The sequence below is a fragment of the Neophocaena asiaeorientalis genome, unplaced genomic scaffold (genome assembly GCF_003031525.2).
Source record: "Neophocaena asiaeorientalis asiaeorientalis breed wild unplaced genomic scaffold, Neophocaena_asiaeorientalis_V1.1 scaffold42, whole genome shotgun sequence".
In the NCBI taxonomy this organism is placed as follows: domain Eukaryota; kingdom Metazoa; phylum Chordata; class Mammalia; order Artiodactyla; family Phocoenidae; genus Neophocaena; species Neophocaena asiaeorientalis.
Window position 1 is genome coordinate 273,200 of NW_020172633.1, and position 14,294 is coordinate 287,493.

Genomic DNA, 14,294 nt, shown 5'->3' on the forward strand with positions numbered 1-14,294 from the left:
CTTTTCTAAGAATTTGTCCATTTCTTCCAGGTTGTCCATTTCATTGGCATATAGTTGCTTGTAGTAACCTCTCATGATCCTTTGTATTTCTGCAGTGTCAGTTGTTACTTCTCCTTTTTCATTTCTAATTCTATTGATTTGAGTCTTCTCCCTTTTTTTCTTGATGAGTCTGGCTAATGGTTTATCAATTTTGTTTATCTTCTCAAAGAACCAGCTTTTAGTTTTATTGATCTTTGATATTGTTTCCTTCCTCTCTTTTTCATTTATTTCTGATCTTATCTTTATTCCTTCTGCTAACTTTGGGTTTTTTTTTTTTTCTTTCTCTAATTGCTTTAGGTGTAAGGTTAGGTTGTTTATTTGAGATGTTTCTTGTTTCTTGAGGTAGGATTGTATTTCTATAATCTTCCCTCTTAGAACTGCTTTTGCTTTATCCCATAGCTTCTGGGCCGTCATGTTGTCATTGTCATTTGTTTCTAGGTATTTTTTGATTTCCTCTTTGATTTCTTCAGTGATCTCTTGGTTATTTAGTAGCATATTGTTTAGCCTCCATGTGTTTGTAATTTTTATAATTTTTTTTCCTGTAACTGATATCTAGTCTCATAGTGTTGTGGTCGGAAAAGATACTTAATACGATTTCAATTTTCTTAAATTTACCAAGGCTTGATTTGTGACCCAAGATATGATCTATTCTGGAGAATGTTCCAAGAGCACTTGAGAAGAAAGTGTGTTCTGTTGTTTTTGGATGGAATGTCCTATAAATACCAATTAAGTCCATGTTGTTTAATGTGTCATTTAAAGCTTGTATTTCCTTATTTGTTTTCATTTTGGATGATCTGTCCATTGGTGAAAGTGGGGTGTTAAAGTCCCCTACTATGGTTGTGTTACTGTCGATTTCCCCTTTTATGGCTGTTAGCATTTACCTTGTGTATTGAGGTGCTCCTATGTTGGGTGCATAAATATATATATATTTTTTTTGCGGTACGTGGGCCTCTCACTGTTGTGGCCTCTCCCGTTGTGGAGCACAGGCTTCGGACGTGCAGGCTTAGTGGCCATGGCTCACGGGCCTAGCTGCTCCGTGGCATGTGGGATCTTCCCAGACCGGGGCACGAACCCGTTTCCCCTGCATCGGCAGGCAGACTCTCAACCACTGCGCCACCAGGGAAGCCCCCAGCTTTCTTTTGATTTCCACTTGCATGGAATATCTTTTTCCATCCCCTCACCTTCAGTCTGTATGTTTCCTTAGGTCTGAAGTGGGTCTCTTGTAGACAGCACATATATGGGTCTTGTCTTTGTTTCCATTCAACCAGTCTATGTCTTTTGGTTGGAGCATTTAATCCATTTACTTTTAAGGTAATTATTGATATTTATGTTTCAATTACCATTTTCTTAATTGTTATTGGTTTGTTTTTGTAGGTCTTTCCCTTCTCTTGTGTTTCCTGCCTAGAGAAGTTCCTTTAGCATTTGTTGTAAAGCTGTTTTGGTGGTGCTGAATTCTCTTAGCTCTTGCTTGTCTGTAAAGGTTTTAATTTCTCTGTTGAATCTGAATGAGATCCTTGCTGGGTAGAGTAATTTTTCCCTTTCATCACTTTAAATATATCCTGCCACTCCTTTCTGGCTTTCAGAGTTTCTGCTGAAAGATCAGCTCTTAACCTTTTGGGGATTCCCTTGAATTTTATTTGTTGCTTTTCCCTTTCTGCTTTTAATATATTTTTTGTTTTTAATTTTTGATCATTTGATTAATATGTGTCTTTGTGTATTTCTCCTTGGATTTATCCTGTATGCGACTCTCTGTGCTTCCTGGACTTGATTGACTATTTCCTTTCTCATATTAAGGAAGTTTTAAACTATAATCTCTTCAAATATTTTCTCAGTCCCTTTCTTTTTCTCTTCTTCTTCTGGGACCCCTATAATTCGAATGTTGGTGCGTTTAATGTTGTCCCCGAGCTCTCTGAGACTGTCCTCAATTCTTTTCATTCTTTTTTCTTTATCCTGGTCTGTGGTAGTTATTGCCACTATTTTATCTTCCAGGTCACTTATCTGTTCTTCTGCCTCAGTTATTCTGGTATTGATTCCTTCTAGAGAGCTTTTAATTTCATTTACTGTGTTTTTCATTATTGTTTGTTTGCTCTTTAGTTCTTCTAGGTCCATGTTAAATGTTTCTTGTATTCTCTTCATTCTATTTCCAAGATTCTGGATCATCTTTACTGTCATTACTCTGAATTCTTTTTCGGGTAGACTGCCTATTTCCTCTTCATTTGTTTGGTCTGGTGGGTTTTTACCTTGCTCCTTCGTCTGCTGCATATTTTTCTGTCTTCTCATTTTGCTTAACTTACTGTGTTGGGGTCTCCTTTTCACAGGCTGCAGGCTTGTAGTTCCTGTTGTTTTTGGCGTCTGCCCCCAGTGGGTAATGTTGGTTTAGTGGGTTGTGTAGGCTTTCTGGTGGAGGGGACTGGTGCCTATGTTCTGGTGGATGAGGCCGGATCTCATCTTTCTGGTGGGCAGGACCGCATCTTGTGGTGTGTTTTGGGGTGTTTGTGAACTTAGTATGATTTTAGGCAGCCTCTCTGCTAATGGGTGGGGTTGTAGTACTGTTTTACTAGTTGTTTGGCATAGGATGTCCAGCACTGGAGCTTGCTGGTCGTTGATTGGAGGTCTTAGCGTTGAAACAGAGATCTCAGGGAGAGCTCTCTCTGGTTGATATTACGTGGGGCCAGGAGGTCTCTGGTGATCCAGTGTCTGAACTCAGCTCTCCCACCTCAGAGGCTCTGGTCTGACACCTGGCCAGAGCACCAAGACCCTGTCAGCCACACTGCTGAAATAATAGAAAATGGATTTCTTCTTCCTCATGTTATCACTTCCTTTTATTAGGATTTTCTTGTCAACAACTCCCTTGATGTTTTTGCTTCAGGCATTTGTTCACTCTCACACACTGGCCCATTCCTGCATCCAGCCGCTGACGTCAAGTGTCACTCTTACCCGATTCAGCGTTCCGTCTTCCGAATTTGTAAGTTTAATTGCCTCTCAGATCCAATCTATTATTTATCTATAGAGATAAACTACAATCCAAAAGATAGAGTTTAAAGCCAAATCTAGACTTTCCTTCGGATTATGCACAAAGGAGTATAGTTAGTATATGAATCTCTAACATTGTGATGAATCAAGAATGATCCTTTCCAACATGGATAAAAATCTCCTGTACATTTCCAGGATCCCAGCCCTGAAAATGCTCACCCAGCAAATTTGTCATGTGATGGTGAAAATCTGCGTCCAAAACTGTCATGTAAGGACATTAAAAAATTAGTTATAATTAACAGACAATATTATATTTGTTTCAGGTGTACAACATATTCAATATTTTTATGCATTATGAAATGATCATGGCAATGACTGATCACCATACTAAGTTGTTCCAATATTATTGACTATATTTCCTAATTATACCCCGTGACTTATTTTTTTATTTTTAAGACTTTTTGGACGTGGACTATTTTTTAAAGTCTTTATTGACTTTGTTACAAAATTGCTTCTGTTTTATGTTTTGCTTTTCTGGCCGTGAGGCATGTGGGATCTTGGCTCCCCGACCAGAGATCAAACCCACATCCCCTGCATTGGAAGGCGAAGTCTTAACCACAGGACCACCAGGGAAGTCCCTACCCTGTGACTTATGTACTCTTCATCACACACAAGCATTGCTGATCTAACTCATCGCCTTAGAGGAAGAACATTTAGAGAGCTCAGCTAAGTCCGTGTTCTTTGGCTTGCGGGATCTTAGTTCCCCAACCAGGGATTGAAAATAGGCTACAGCAGTGAAAGCACCGAGTCCTAACCACTGGACTGCCAGGGAATTGTCTAAGTATCTTGTCTTGAACTATGTATTTGTAAGAGGTTAAGGAGAGGACTTTGAAGTTGCCCTCCACATGAATTCAGTTCTCTGGGGGAAAGAGTTTTCCACAACCACTTTTGAGTCCCAGTCTGCAGCCAGTAGTTGGCAGATTTGGCAGGTTACTGATTCTATTGCGAATCCAAGGAAACCAGGAATCCTCTCTCTTCCAATAAGAACTCACAAAATTTTCTGCATTTCCTCTGCAGGGGTTCTTGTCCCCTTGAAGCACATCTGTAGACTCCAGGTAAATTATATTGTTCTTGATCCTCTTCCCCCCAGAGAGGCCCTTGCTCATTATTAAAGAATCATATCATTTCATACTTAAAGGGGACTTCCGGGACCATGTAATTCAATCAAACTTTTTTTTTAAATAGTGGAAGAAACAGAAGCCCAGGGAAATTAGTGACTAATGTCACACTGGATTAAAACCAAGCTATCTAGATTTAGTTGAAGGTTCTTTCGATGGTCCTCATTCCCATTTGTCTAGGAGACGTAACTAATGAGAACATGGTCAAGCTGACCCCATTTTAACTTGTGGAATTTATTATTTTTCCTTCCCACAGTGTTTATTGGGTAACACTTTGGAATCCATTGGGGCTGCGCGTGTTTTTAAGAGTTTACTTGAGTAATAAAAAAAAAAAGAGTTTACTTGGAGAATTCCCAGGTGGTCCAGTGGTTAGGACTTGGTGCTCTCATGGCCAGGGCCCCAGGTTTGATCCCTGGTCGGGGAACTAAGATCCCGCAAGCCACCCGGCGCGGCAAAATAAATAAATAAATAAATAAATAAAAAGAGTTTACTTGAACAACGTCTAGTCCTAGTGTACCATTTCAAAATCAGAAGCCCCAGGCCCATAAATCCAAACTGCACTTGCTCTTTTTCCCAGAATGTTTTTATGTAAATCTCCGGGGTTTGATCAGGATGTTTGGCTGTGGAAGGTGCAGTGATAGGAACGCAGAACTAGATTACACCAAGCTGGACTTTGTGGGGTGGGTTGTGGCGGCCATGGGGTAAGTGCTGAAAGAGGATAAGGAGACAAATTAGTGAAACTCCAAGACCAAGCTACATGCCTCCTTCTTGGACATCTGAGAGAGGCATATGTTGCAGCAAAAAGAACATCAGCTTAGTGGCCAAAGTCGGTTCTGTCATTGACTAGCTGTGTAGCCTTGGTCAAATGAACTTGTGTACAGCAGTTTGCTTATGTATAAAATGGGAGTCATTAATACCTACCTTGCAGCTGTGTTAGATGGATAAGAGATAACATATATAAAGTCCCTGGTAAGTAATACATGTGCAAAAAATGCTCATGTGTATGTTCATATATATACATGTGTATGCCTGGAGTGTGTGTGTATATATGGGGTGGGGTGTGTGTGTGTGTGTGTGTGTGTGTGTGTGTGTGTGTGTGTTGGGTTTCAAAGGGAAAAAGCCAAGACTTTCTATTAAAAGTCTTGTTTTTTGTTTTAAAAACAGGTGACACTCTCTAAAACACAAATTTCCACAGTTTCTAGGGGTACATGAGTTTGAGTGTGCGAATTGTCATGGTCTATTCGTTCTTGCTTCACTCAAACATCGTGGAAACAAGCTGAAAGGGAAAGCGTATGTCTTCAACGTATCCCTCACCTTTCAGAATACAGAAAGCAAACAAAAAATTCTCCAAAGTTTTTGTCAACTCATTAAGTGTTAATTAAACATTTTATTTCCCCAGTACAAAATGGAGGGAAAGAAGTTCCAGCCAACGGTGTTTACTGTCTAGTTGGGAACATAATGTTTTATACAGTAAACAACCAGAGAACAATACAAGATGGTATGCAAGCCGTTACCAACTAGCTCTCGTTTCAGAAGAAATGGTCCTAGGGGCTGGGTTTGGCTTGGAAAGGCATCTTGGGGGGCTCCCTAGGTTAGTATTTGAAAGTGGGCTTTGGAGGCAGCAGATAGGAATGAGTCCTGGAACCACTACCAGTAGTTTTTGTCTGGTCACTAAATTCTAATCCTTGATCACCTCATTTGCGAAAAGAAGAAAATATTTGTTTCTCAGGGTGTTTTAAAGATTAAACAAGATAACATATAGATCACTAAGCACAGACTCTGGCACATAGTGAGATCAACAAATTGGCTAAATAAGTGTGTCTCTTGTTCAAGGTGAATCTTAAAAAATCACAAGAGTTGTCAAGGATGTGGAGAAATTGGAGCCCTCGTGCATTGCTCGTGGGAATGTAAAATAGTGCAGCCGCTCTGGAAAACAGTCTGGCAGGTTTTCAAAATATTAAACATGGAGTTACCATAGGACCTAGCTATTCCACTCCAAGAGAAGTGAAAACATATATACACACAAGCTTGTACACAGACATTCAGAGTATCATTATTCTTAATAGCCCCAAAGTGGAGACAACCCAAATGTCCATCCGCTGATGAATGGATGAACATAATGTCGTGTAGCCACACGGTGAAATATTATTCAGTAATAGAAGAGAATGAAGTACTGATACACGCTAAAACATGGGTGAACCTTGAAATCTGAGTGAAAGAAGCCAGGCAAAAATATCACATACCATATGATTCCATTTATGTCAAACGTCCAGAATAGGTGAATCATCATAGAGATCAAAGCAGATTTATGGCTGCCAGGGGATGGTGTGTGGATGGTCCTGAGAAGAGAATAACTACGAATGGATTTTAGTTTCCTTCTGGGGGTGATAAAAATATTCTGGAATTAGATATTGGTGGTGGTTGCCCAACATTGCAAATATACTAAGTGCCTGTACACGTTAAACTAGTGAACTATATGGTATGTGAACTATATCTCAATAAAGCTGGGGGGGGGGAAGAGGTGAATCTTAAAAGACATGAGGTATTTGGACAAGTAGAGAGAAGCAAGCTGGCAGAGCAGAGGAGACACAGACCATGTGATTGGAGCAGCTGAGCCGTGGGTTTGAGAGAATTTGGGCGGGGGGGGGGGCGGGGACGCCAAGGTGGGTCGTTTAACATCACGTATAATAGTTCAGAGTCAGCCTGCGATGCAGTCTGAGGCCTCCTTGGGGTGATAGGAAGGACAGAGAAGATTGAATTTTCCAGATTTATCAGAACGTAGCATGGATTGGAGTGAGCAGGGGGAAAAGAAGCAGAGAAGTGTATTAGCTGCTGACAAGAGAGGAGACGCCTTCGTGGGTGTGTGTCTTCAAGCTGTGGTTGGGTCCCAGGTGAATGCTTTATTTAGTCTTTGAAGGACCCACGGTGGTCAGAGCCGGGCCTCTTCGTGGCTGCAGTGCGCGGTGCGGCCCCTGGTGGGAGCTGTGGACCGGAGCAGATCAGCCTGATGGGGGCTGCAGGGTGCACGCGGAAAGAGCCCCCGTCCTCCCTCACAGTCCGTCTTGCTTTCTGTGAAAATTGTCCCTGAGGTAGGAAGATCCTCATTTTCTGTACAGAACAAACACAAAGACGATATTTCATATCTTCTCTGCCATTTTCACCCTTCCCTGTTATTGGAAACTCTCGCCCCCAGTCTTACCTGTAGGATTCTGTCTTCAAATGTGGAATGCTGTTCCTCCCCTTACCAAACCCTCCCTGTCTGTCTTTTCTTTCTTTTTTTTTTCCTCCTTCAGAATTTCACGATCTTTCATTTTATTCGTCAGTTCTTTTGATTAGCGATGATAATAGGGCAGAAGAGGGAGGATTCTTCTGTTTCATTAGTTTCCGATAAAGTGTGCGGTTTCTCAAGGCTGCTTTCATAAATCTACACACTTTTGTGTCTAGCAGTCTCCCATTTCCCTGTCTCTTGCAGACTCCGGTTTTGCGCCCAGAGGCACGGAGACCTTGAGCCCCTCTACATGGCGCCTTAACTCGCCCCCAGCTGATTCTGAACGTTGAGTTTCTCTTTGCCTTTCAGCTTGCTATTAACCATTTTCTTCTTCTTCCTGGATTTTGCCGTTTTCCCTCAAGTTCACTGTTACAGACTTTCTCTTGGGAGTCACCCTCAATTACCACATCAAACCTGGCTCTGGTGGGGATCCAGCTGCCCACTGTACCCGGCCTGTAAGACGATGAATCCTCTCCTCCTTGTATGACCCCCAAGCAAGTCATACTGAGAAGGAGTCGTTCATAAGGCATCAGTATATCACCTCCCCGGTGGCACCTAGAATGCTTCCTAGGGAAAACCCCCAGAGAATCTTTGTTGTTATTTATTATTAGTTTTAACAACTCAAGTTATCGTTCAGTGACTCGGTGTGCGCCTATTTTGATAATGTTTAAAGGAGTCTTCTTGATGATTGAGCTTTGAAACCTAATGGCTTTTTTACTTTTGTAGCATTTTCCCCTATGAGACATAAGCAACTTAGGCTGTTGAGATTGGGGAAGGGGTGAAGGGGTGAAGGGTGCTTGTTCCTGGGTAGCAAAAGTCATAGTAAGTTGCTACCTTGGGCTTCTAGAACAATCTTCTTCATTCTGTGGGGAACTCTCCCCTCCCATCCCTCCCTCTCTCCCTCCCTCCCTTCCTTCCTTCCTTCCTTCCTTCCTTCCATTTACCTTCTTAGAAGCATGACTGTTGCCCGTCATTTCCTTTTAACTGGAAATCAAAGTGTCTTTATCATTCTTAGGCTTTCTTTCCCCTTATCTTCCTCTCTGCCGGCCCCAACCACTGCATCAAGACTCTTCAAGTCATCCAGGTAAGCTGAAAAGTCAACCTCTGCGTTTGACTCCGAGCTCTTACAAAGGGCGTTCTTTCCAGAAATGCCTGGCGCTACTTCCCAGTCCCGCAGAACAGCTTAGCCCCAAACCAGAGAGAAGTTTTTTTTTCCCCCATCTCTCAGTCTATTCCAAGTGTATACAAAATATTCGGGACTTTTCTGGAGTTTTTAGGGCCTGAGAACATTCTGGAGATCTTGAACTTACCACTTGGGTGCAGTATATAATCTGTTGCAGTTGTGAACATGAACCTGCTCCTAGACCCTCAGGTCAACCAGATGTCCCTGCTCCTGGGACCAGCAATGATCTCAGAACACCTGACTCTGAACAGTCTCCTCTAAACCATCTCCCATCCTGGATTTCTGAGAATATTGCTGTTCGTCTCATCTCATTGATTCGTTCTTCTACTGATTCATTCTTACAGTCAGTACCATACACTACAGTAGTCATACACTACCAAATATAAACTAGATAGCTAGTGGGAAGCAGCTGCATAGCGCAGGGAGATCAGCTCAGTGCTTTGTGACCACCTAGAGGGGTGGGATAGGGAGGGTGGGAGGGAGACGCAAGAGGGCGGGGATATGGGAATATATGTATATGTATAGCTGATTCACTTTGTTATACAGCAGAAACTAACACAACACTGTAAAGCAATTATACTCCAATAAAGACGTTAAAAAAAAAAGGTAATATGTTCATAGCTTCCAGAGATAGAATGTAGACATCTTGGGGAGTGTGGCATTCTTTAGCCTACTCCACATATGATAAAATTTGCATTTAAACAATTGATGGAAGAGGAGAGAAGGGAGTTAGGGAGGCCAGCTAAAAGACTGATTAATATTTCAGATGAGAGATAATCAGGTCACGGACTAAGACAGTAGGGAGAGAGAGGTGGCATCCCACTGGAGATGTTGGAAGGTAGACGCACTCTCAAAGCTTCATTCTGAGCATTTGCTTTTCTAATAGTGCCCATGGGACTGGCTCTTGAACCCACATTGAATAGGATGCCCTGGGGAACATCAACATTCAAGGGGTGGTGTGAGAAGGAACCCCAAAGACAGAGCCCATGGATTCAGAGAAGTCAGAAGAGTCCCAAGTGGAGATGGTGTCCTGAAGCTCCCAGCTGAAGACGATTCTAAGGAACATGTGGTCGAGAGAGGAAAAGAAAGATGCTGAAAACTGCCCATGGATTGGGCTCTCCGTCATCGGTGTGCTTCATGAAAGCAGTTTTGGTGAGGTCGTGGGAGCATAGGGCCTCCACCATCTTTCTCCACGGCCTCTGCACACACTCTGGGCAGCTACATTTGTTGAGAAGTGTGGAGCCAGGTGCGTGGAGATGGGCAGAGGCAGGGAACGCTCCCTTTTAACTTCAGCAGCAGCCGTGCTGTGTGATTGGCGCTCAGCCGTGGGCTCGCAGTTTGTGGGCCTGGTCTTTGCTCTGGGTGTGCTGCCATCTCCAACATGAGAGCTTATTTTGGGACACGCAGAGTATTTATTTGTAAAGATACAAAACAGCAAACAGCCTGAAATAACGGGTCTCATGAATATTTTGCAATTGCACCAGCGGTTCCAAGAGGCCCAGCCTAGTTGACTGAGGGAAGGGGCTCCAGGGTAAAGACTGATGTCCACTTGCTTCCTTATTCATTTCACTCTTCCACGGGTTTCTACCGCGTATAATTATTTTCTCTTGGTGTTATATTTTATGTTATCTTTCCTCCCCCGAGTGTTAGAAACATAGTTTTCTTTGTTTGAAGTGTCCATGGACCTAAAATTGTGGGATTGTATAATTCAGTAGTAAATGCCATGCATCTTAGGCTACAATAACTTTTGCTGATTTATCCTGATATGCTCTATTTTGATGTCTTTCTATCTCTCTCTCAATAGCCATCTACCCTTTTAACAGTGCAGTGCTGCACGTTTGTTAAGGCTTAAATTGGCTAGCTTTTTCACCTCTGTATTCTGACTCCACCAATGGAGACCTCAACCAAGCAGCAAGCAGATGTCCACAGAATCATGGTGAGGATTTGTGCAGGAAAATACTAATAAGAAAAGAAAGAAAATAGCCCTGGAAGCCAGTAGGTTCTGTTTATTCCCTGACAAAGAAGCGGCTGTTTAAAAATGCATTTTCAGGGCTTCCCTGGTGGCGCAGTGGTTGAGAGTCCGCCTGCCGATGCAGGGGACGCGGGTTCGTGCCCCGGTCCGGGAAGATCCCACATGCCGCGGAGCGGCTGTGCCCGTGAGCCATGGCCGCTGAGCCTGCGCGTCCGGAGCCTGTTGCTCTGCACCAAAAAAAAAGGATTTTCAGGAAGGAAAAAACATCAAGTAAAAATAAAAGTTAATTTTAGAAATTTTAGTTTAGATTGAAAATTGCTGATTTGCTTATTACTTTTTTGTTCAAGAGAGACTTTATTTATTTATTTTTGTCACTAGACAATGAATTAAGCAAACCTTTAGTGAAGCTTAAATTGGGGTACAGTAATACATTTCCACTGATTTAAGTCCAACACCATGAAGAGAGAAATTATGGCACCAAAATTTTCCCTCCTCTATCGTACACACTAGGATTAATTTAGATTACTATTCAATCTATAGCTTTCATTTTTCTAGGCTTTGTTCCATACAAATTTGTGCAGTTTTTCAACATTAAATAGAAATCTTAAATCTATTGGGTGGGAGAAATCAGACCTCAAGCCAATAAATGTTCATCAAGTCTACTGGGACACTGTTCAAGAACACAATCCACTTTGATCATTGGTCCTCATAATAGCCCCAAAACGTTAGGTACTGTGCGCTAATTACACAAGTGGACTGATCCATTGATTGAAAGCTTCTTCAATGAAGCTTTGAATCAACAACATGTTTAAAAGTCAAAAGTGTTCCAACCACTTGATTTCAAACCAAGTAGAATTTATGTTTAGAAACACTAAAAAAATGTGTTCCATTTATAAATACGGAAGGAACAAAAACATCACTGCATCAATCCAGAAAGAATCAAAAATTGTTTGAGGGCAAGAAGAAATACAAAACTGAGTCAGCTTTGCTCTTTTCTCAGCTGCTTAAATGTCCATATTAGCAAATACAGCTAAAAGATGCCAACTCTTTTAAGCCTGTACTTCTGGTCATTTCCCATTGACCATTTTGGAATTTTGTATGTTATGTTTTATGGACAGCATTCTGCTTCACTGTGTAGTATGTCTGGATGACCTGAACAGTTCTCATTCATCACTTGATGCTACTCCATGGTGGAAGAAATACCAGTAAGAGGAACCGTCAGAACACTATCACATGCATCGCAAAGTCACAGAACTTTTTTAAGTCACAAGACGGCAAAGACATCGATTCTGCCTTGAACCAAAGTTTATGGCATATCATTAATAGAAATTATTGGAAATGGCTACGAAAGTTAAAGTTAAGGTGAATCATCTGAGCTAACTTGACTTGTTGAATCCAATACAACCTTTATCTTAAATCTCCTTGCCAAAAAATGTAGCGATAATTCTTTTATACTACTACTTAGCAAGTTAATAAAGGCATGGTACTCATGAGAAGCTAATCTCATTTAATGGGGGGCACAGAATGGCATACAGTTTCCATACAGTTCTGCCAATATTCCCTAGTATCAATCTATACCTTCTTTGCTAGTCAACACCAGCTTATTCCAAAAGAGCTCATGGTAATGAAAAATGCCAAACTCCCTTGACCTTAAAAGAAAATTAAGTCCAGGGTCCATCCCCCCATTCCCCCTCTGGGGTGTAAGGTTAGTGTAAACCCACAGTGTAACAGTGTATTGCTTTGTGGAGGGGCTGTGGTTGGGAGGGAGACACCATGGTGAGGAACGAATCAATTAAAGTAACACCAGTATAGGAAGCAGTGAGATAGTAATACACGAAATGGATAACTGCAGTCATTTTTGTAGAGGACTCGACTCGTGGAAGAAGAACTTTGATAGGTGCTGCAAAAACATGTGTATGAAGTAGAAATTGGCTTCAATAACATTAGTAGAGAATATGTTCTAGAAAGTGGAGGTAACTGGATGCAAAATCCTGGTAGCAATTGAATAGAACAGTCCCAGATGGCTAGGCTGAGGCCAACACCTAATGAGGACGAAAGCCTTGTCTGTGTGGAATTTTGGAGGATACCTGGAGAAATATTACACTGTGCATAAAGCAGATTGAATTGTTTTCACAAGTGTTGTAAAGTTTCAAATAGTGAAAGGTTTTTTCTACATGACTTCAATTTCACAGCAAGAGTGGCATAAGATACCTAAATGCAGAAGAGAGCATTCATGCAAGATATCTAACTACTTGATATAATAATGTATACAAATCAAAATGATTACACTATCATTACATCTAGGGCTTTCTGCAACTACAAGGTAGTGGTTATGGAAAGAATGGCCCTTGATATCAATATCTAAAAAGCAGCCACCACCACCTTCTGTGTGTGTTCTCTTTTTGCATTTTTTCTTCATTTTTCTTAATCAACTCTGCTGTCGTTGCTGCTTCTTAGCAAAACTGGTAAAAACAAAATTGTAATCATTGAACATAGCGCTCTGGCAATCAAGACGTTTAAAACCTCCAGTCTTCTGGGGCGAAGAAAGCACTGTGCAACATTTAGAACTCTGATTTACAAACAGCGTGGTCACAAATTTTCCTGGCTTGAAGACTTCCATAAGTTTCCCGATCAGGTCATCATAGGAGGTCTGACGTAAGTTTGTTTCAAAGCTAACATAAGAAAATTCTGGTTCTGGAGTGACGTGAATGGTCCAATAAGTTCCATCCGATTTCATTCCATTCATTGAATACCCACAAGGATTGAACAGTGTGGCATCAATGACATAACCTGGTATCAGGTCACGAATTCCACTCTCACGAGTGACATCCTTTGCAGTAACACCATCTTTCCTGTAGAACCGGTCCATAACCGCTGGGTCAATCTCACTCATCAGAATTTCCAGGGTTTGATCTGGCGGATTGATTACCCGACTTTCTGGGAAATCCAAAGTATACAAGTACCAACAATCAGAATTCATGCGTCCCATACAATATGCTGCTCCATTTGGGAGAATTGCATTAAGAAATTCTGTTTCTTCCCGGAAATTCTGGTGTGGGTACCCTCGGTGAAAAGGCTTCGTGAAATTCTTACCAGAGTAAAAGAAGCTTTGAACTGAGTCAAACCCCTTGTAATCCCTAGCAAGTTTCAACAGGGGAACCAGTGCTTTCAGCAAGAGAGTGGTACCACGCGTCTTCAAAATGAAACGTTTCCTGGAGACAAACATGCTACTCTCACTGAGTACATACGCTTCCTGCTTGTCAGTTTTTGTCACACTTATGATTGAACATTGCACATCCTTCAAAAGTATTTCCCACTCGGATCTTGGGATGGTGTGAAGATCCCCAGATCCTTGCTTTGCGTTGGGTTGCTGCCTGGAGAACCAAACCTCCAGCAGCTTTTCGGTCCCTTCAGAAAAATGTGCATCTTCCATCACTGTGAGACTAGCGAACGACCAACAACTACAGAAAATCAACTAAATTAAATCTCTTCTCCCACCGCTGCGGATTGTTCCAGCTGTGTTACTAAAGTTCAGGTTCCTTTTTTGCTATCATCTTATATTAACTTATTTTTTAAAAGGGTTAATAAAATTTTCCCGGCTTTTTTTCTTTTCTTGTTTTGGTGAGCGAAAGTTGAACGTGAGTCTGTTGGAAATAGGGGCAGATACAGCTCAGTCTCTTG

General features: G+C 41.7%; 1 protein-coding gene across 3 annotated transcripts; it reads right to left on the reverse strand.

The window, feature by feature from the left end:
• Positions 1–13,015: 13,015 nt before the first annotated feature.
• LOC112395931 (S-adenosylmethionine decarboxylase proenzyme-like) lies at positions 13,016–14,046 on the reverse strand. Of its 3 annotated transcripts, none has more exons than XM_024739378.1 (2): positions 13,938–14,046; positions 13,016–13,577 (listed from the first exon to the last, which is right to left on the reverse strand). In XM_024739378.1, exons 1-2 carry the CDS (start codon positions 14,044–14,046, stop codon positions 13,042–13,044), a joined length of 645 nt encoding a protein of 214 aa, XP_024595146.1. In that variant the 3' UTR covers positions 13,016–13,041. The 3 variants fall into 3 exon arrangements, with proteins under 3 accessions (XP_024595146.1, XP_024595145.1, XP_024595144.1); XM_024739377.1 differs by having other exon boundaries at positions 13,016–13,843; positions 13,931–14,046; XM_024739376.1 differs by having other exon boundaries at positions 13,016–14,046.
• Positions 14,047–14,294: the final 248 nt, after the last annotated feature.

What these genes read in the sequence shown, in the direction of transcription:
- LOC112395931 (XM_024739376.1), bottom strand. Translation starts at nt 14,046, where the DNA reads ATGGAAGATGCACATTTTTCTGAAGGGACCGAAAAGCTGCTGGAGGTT.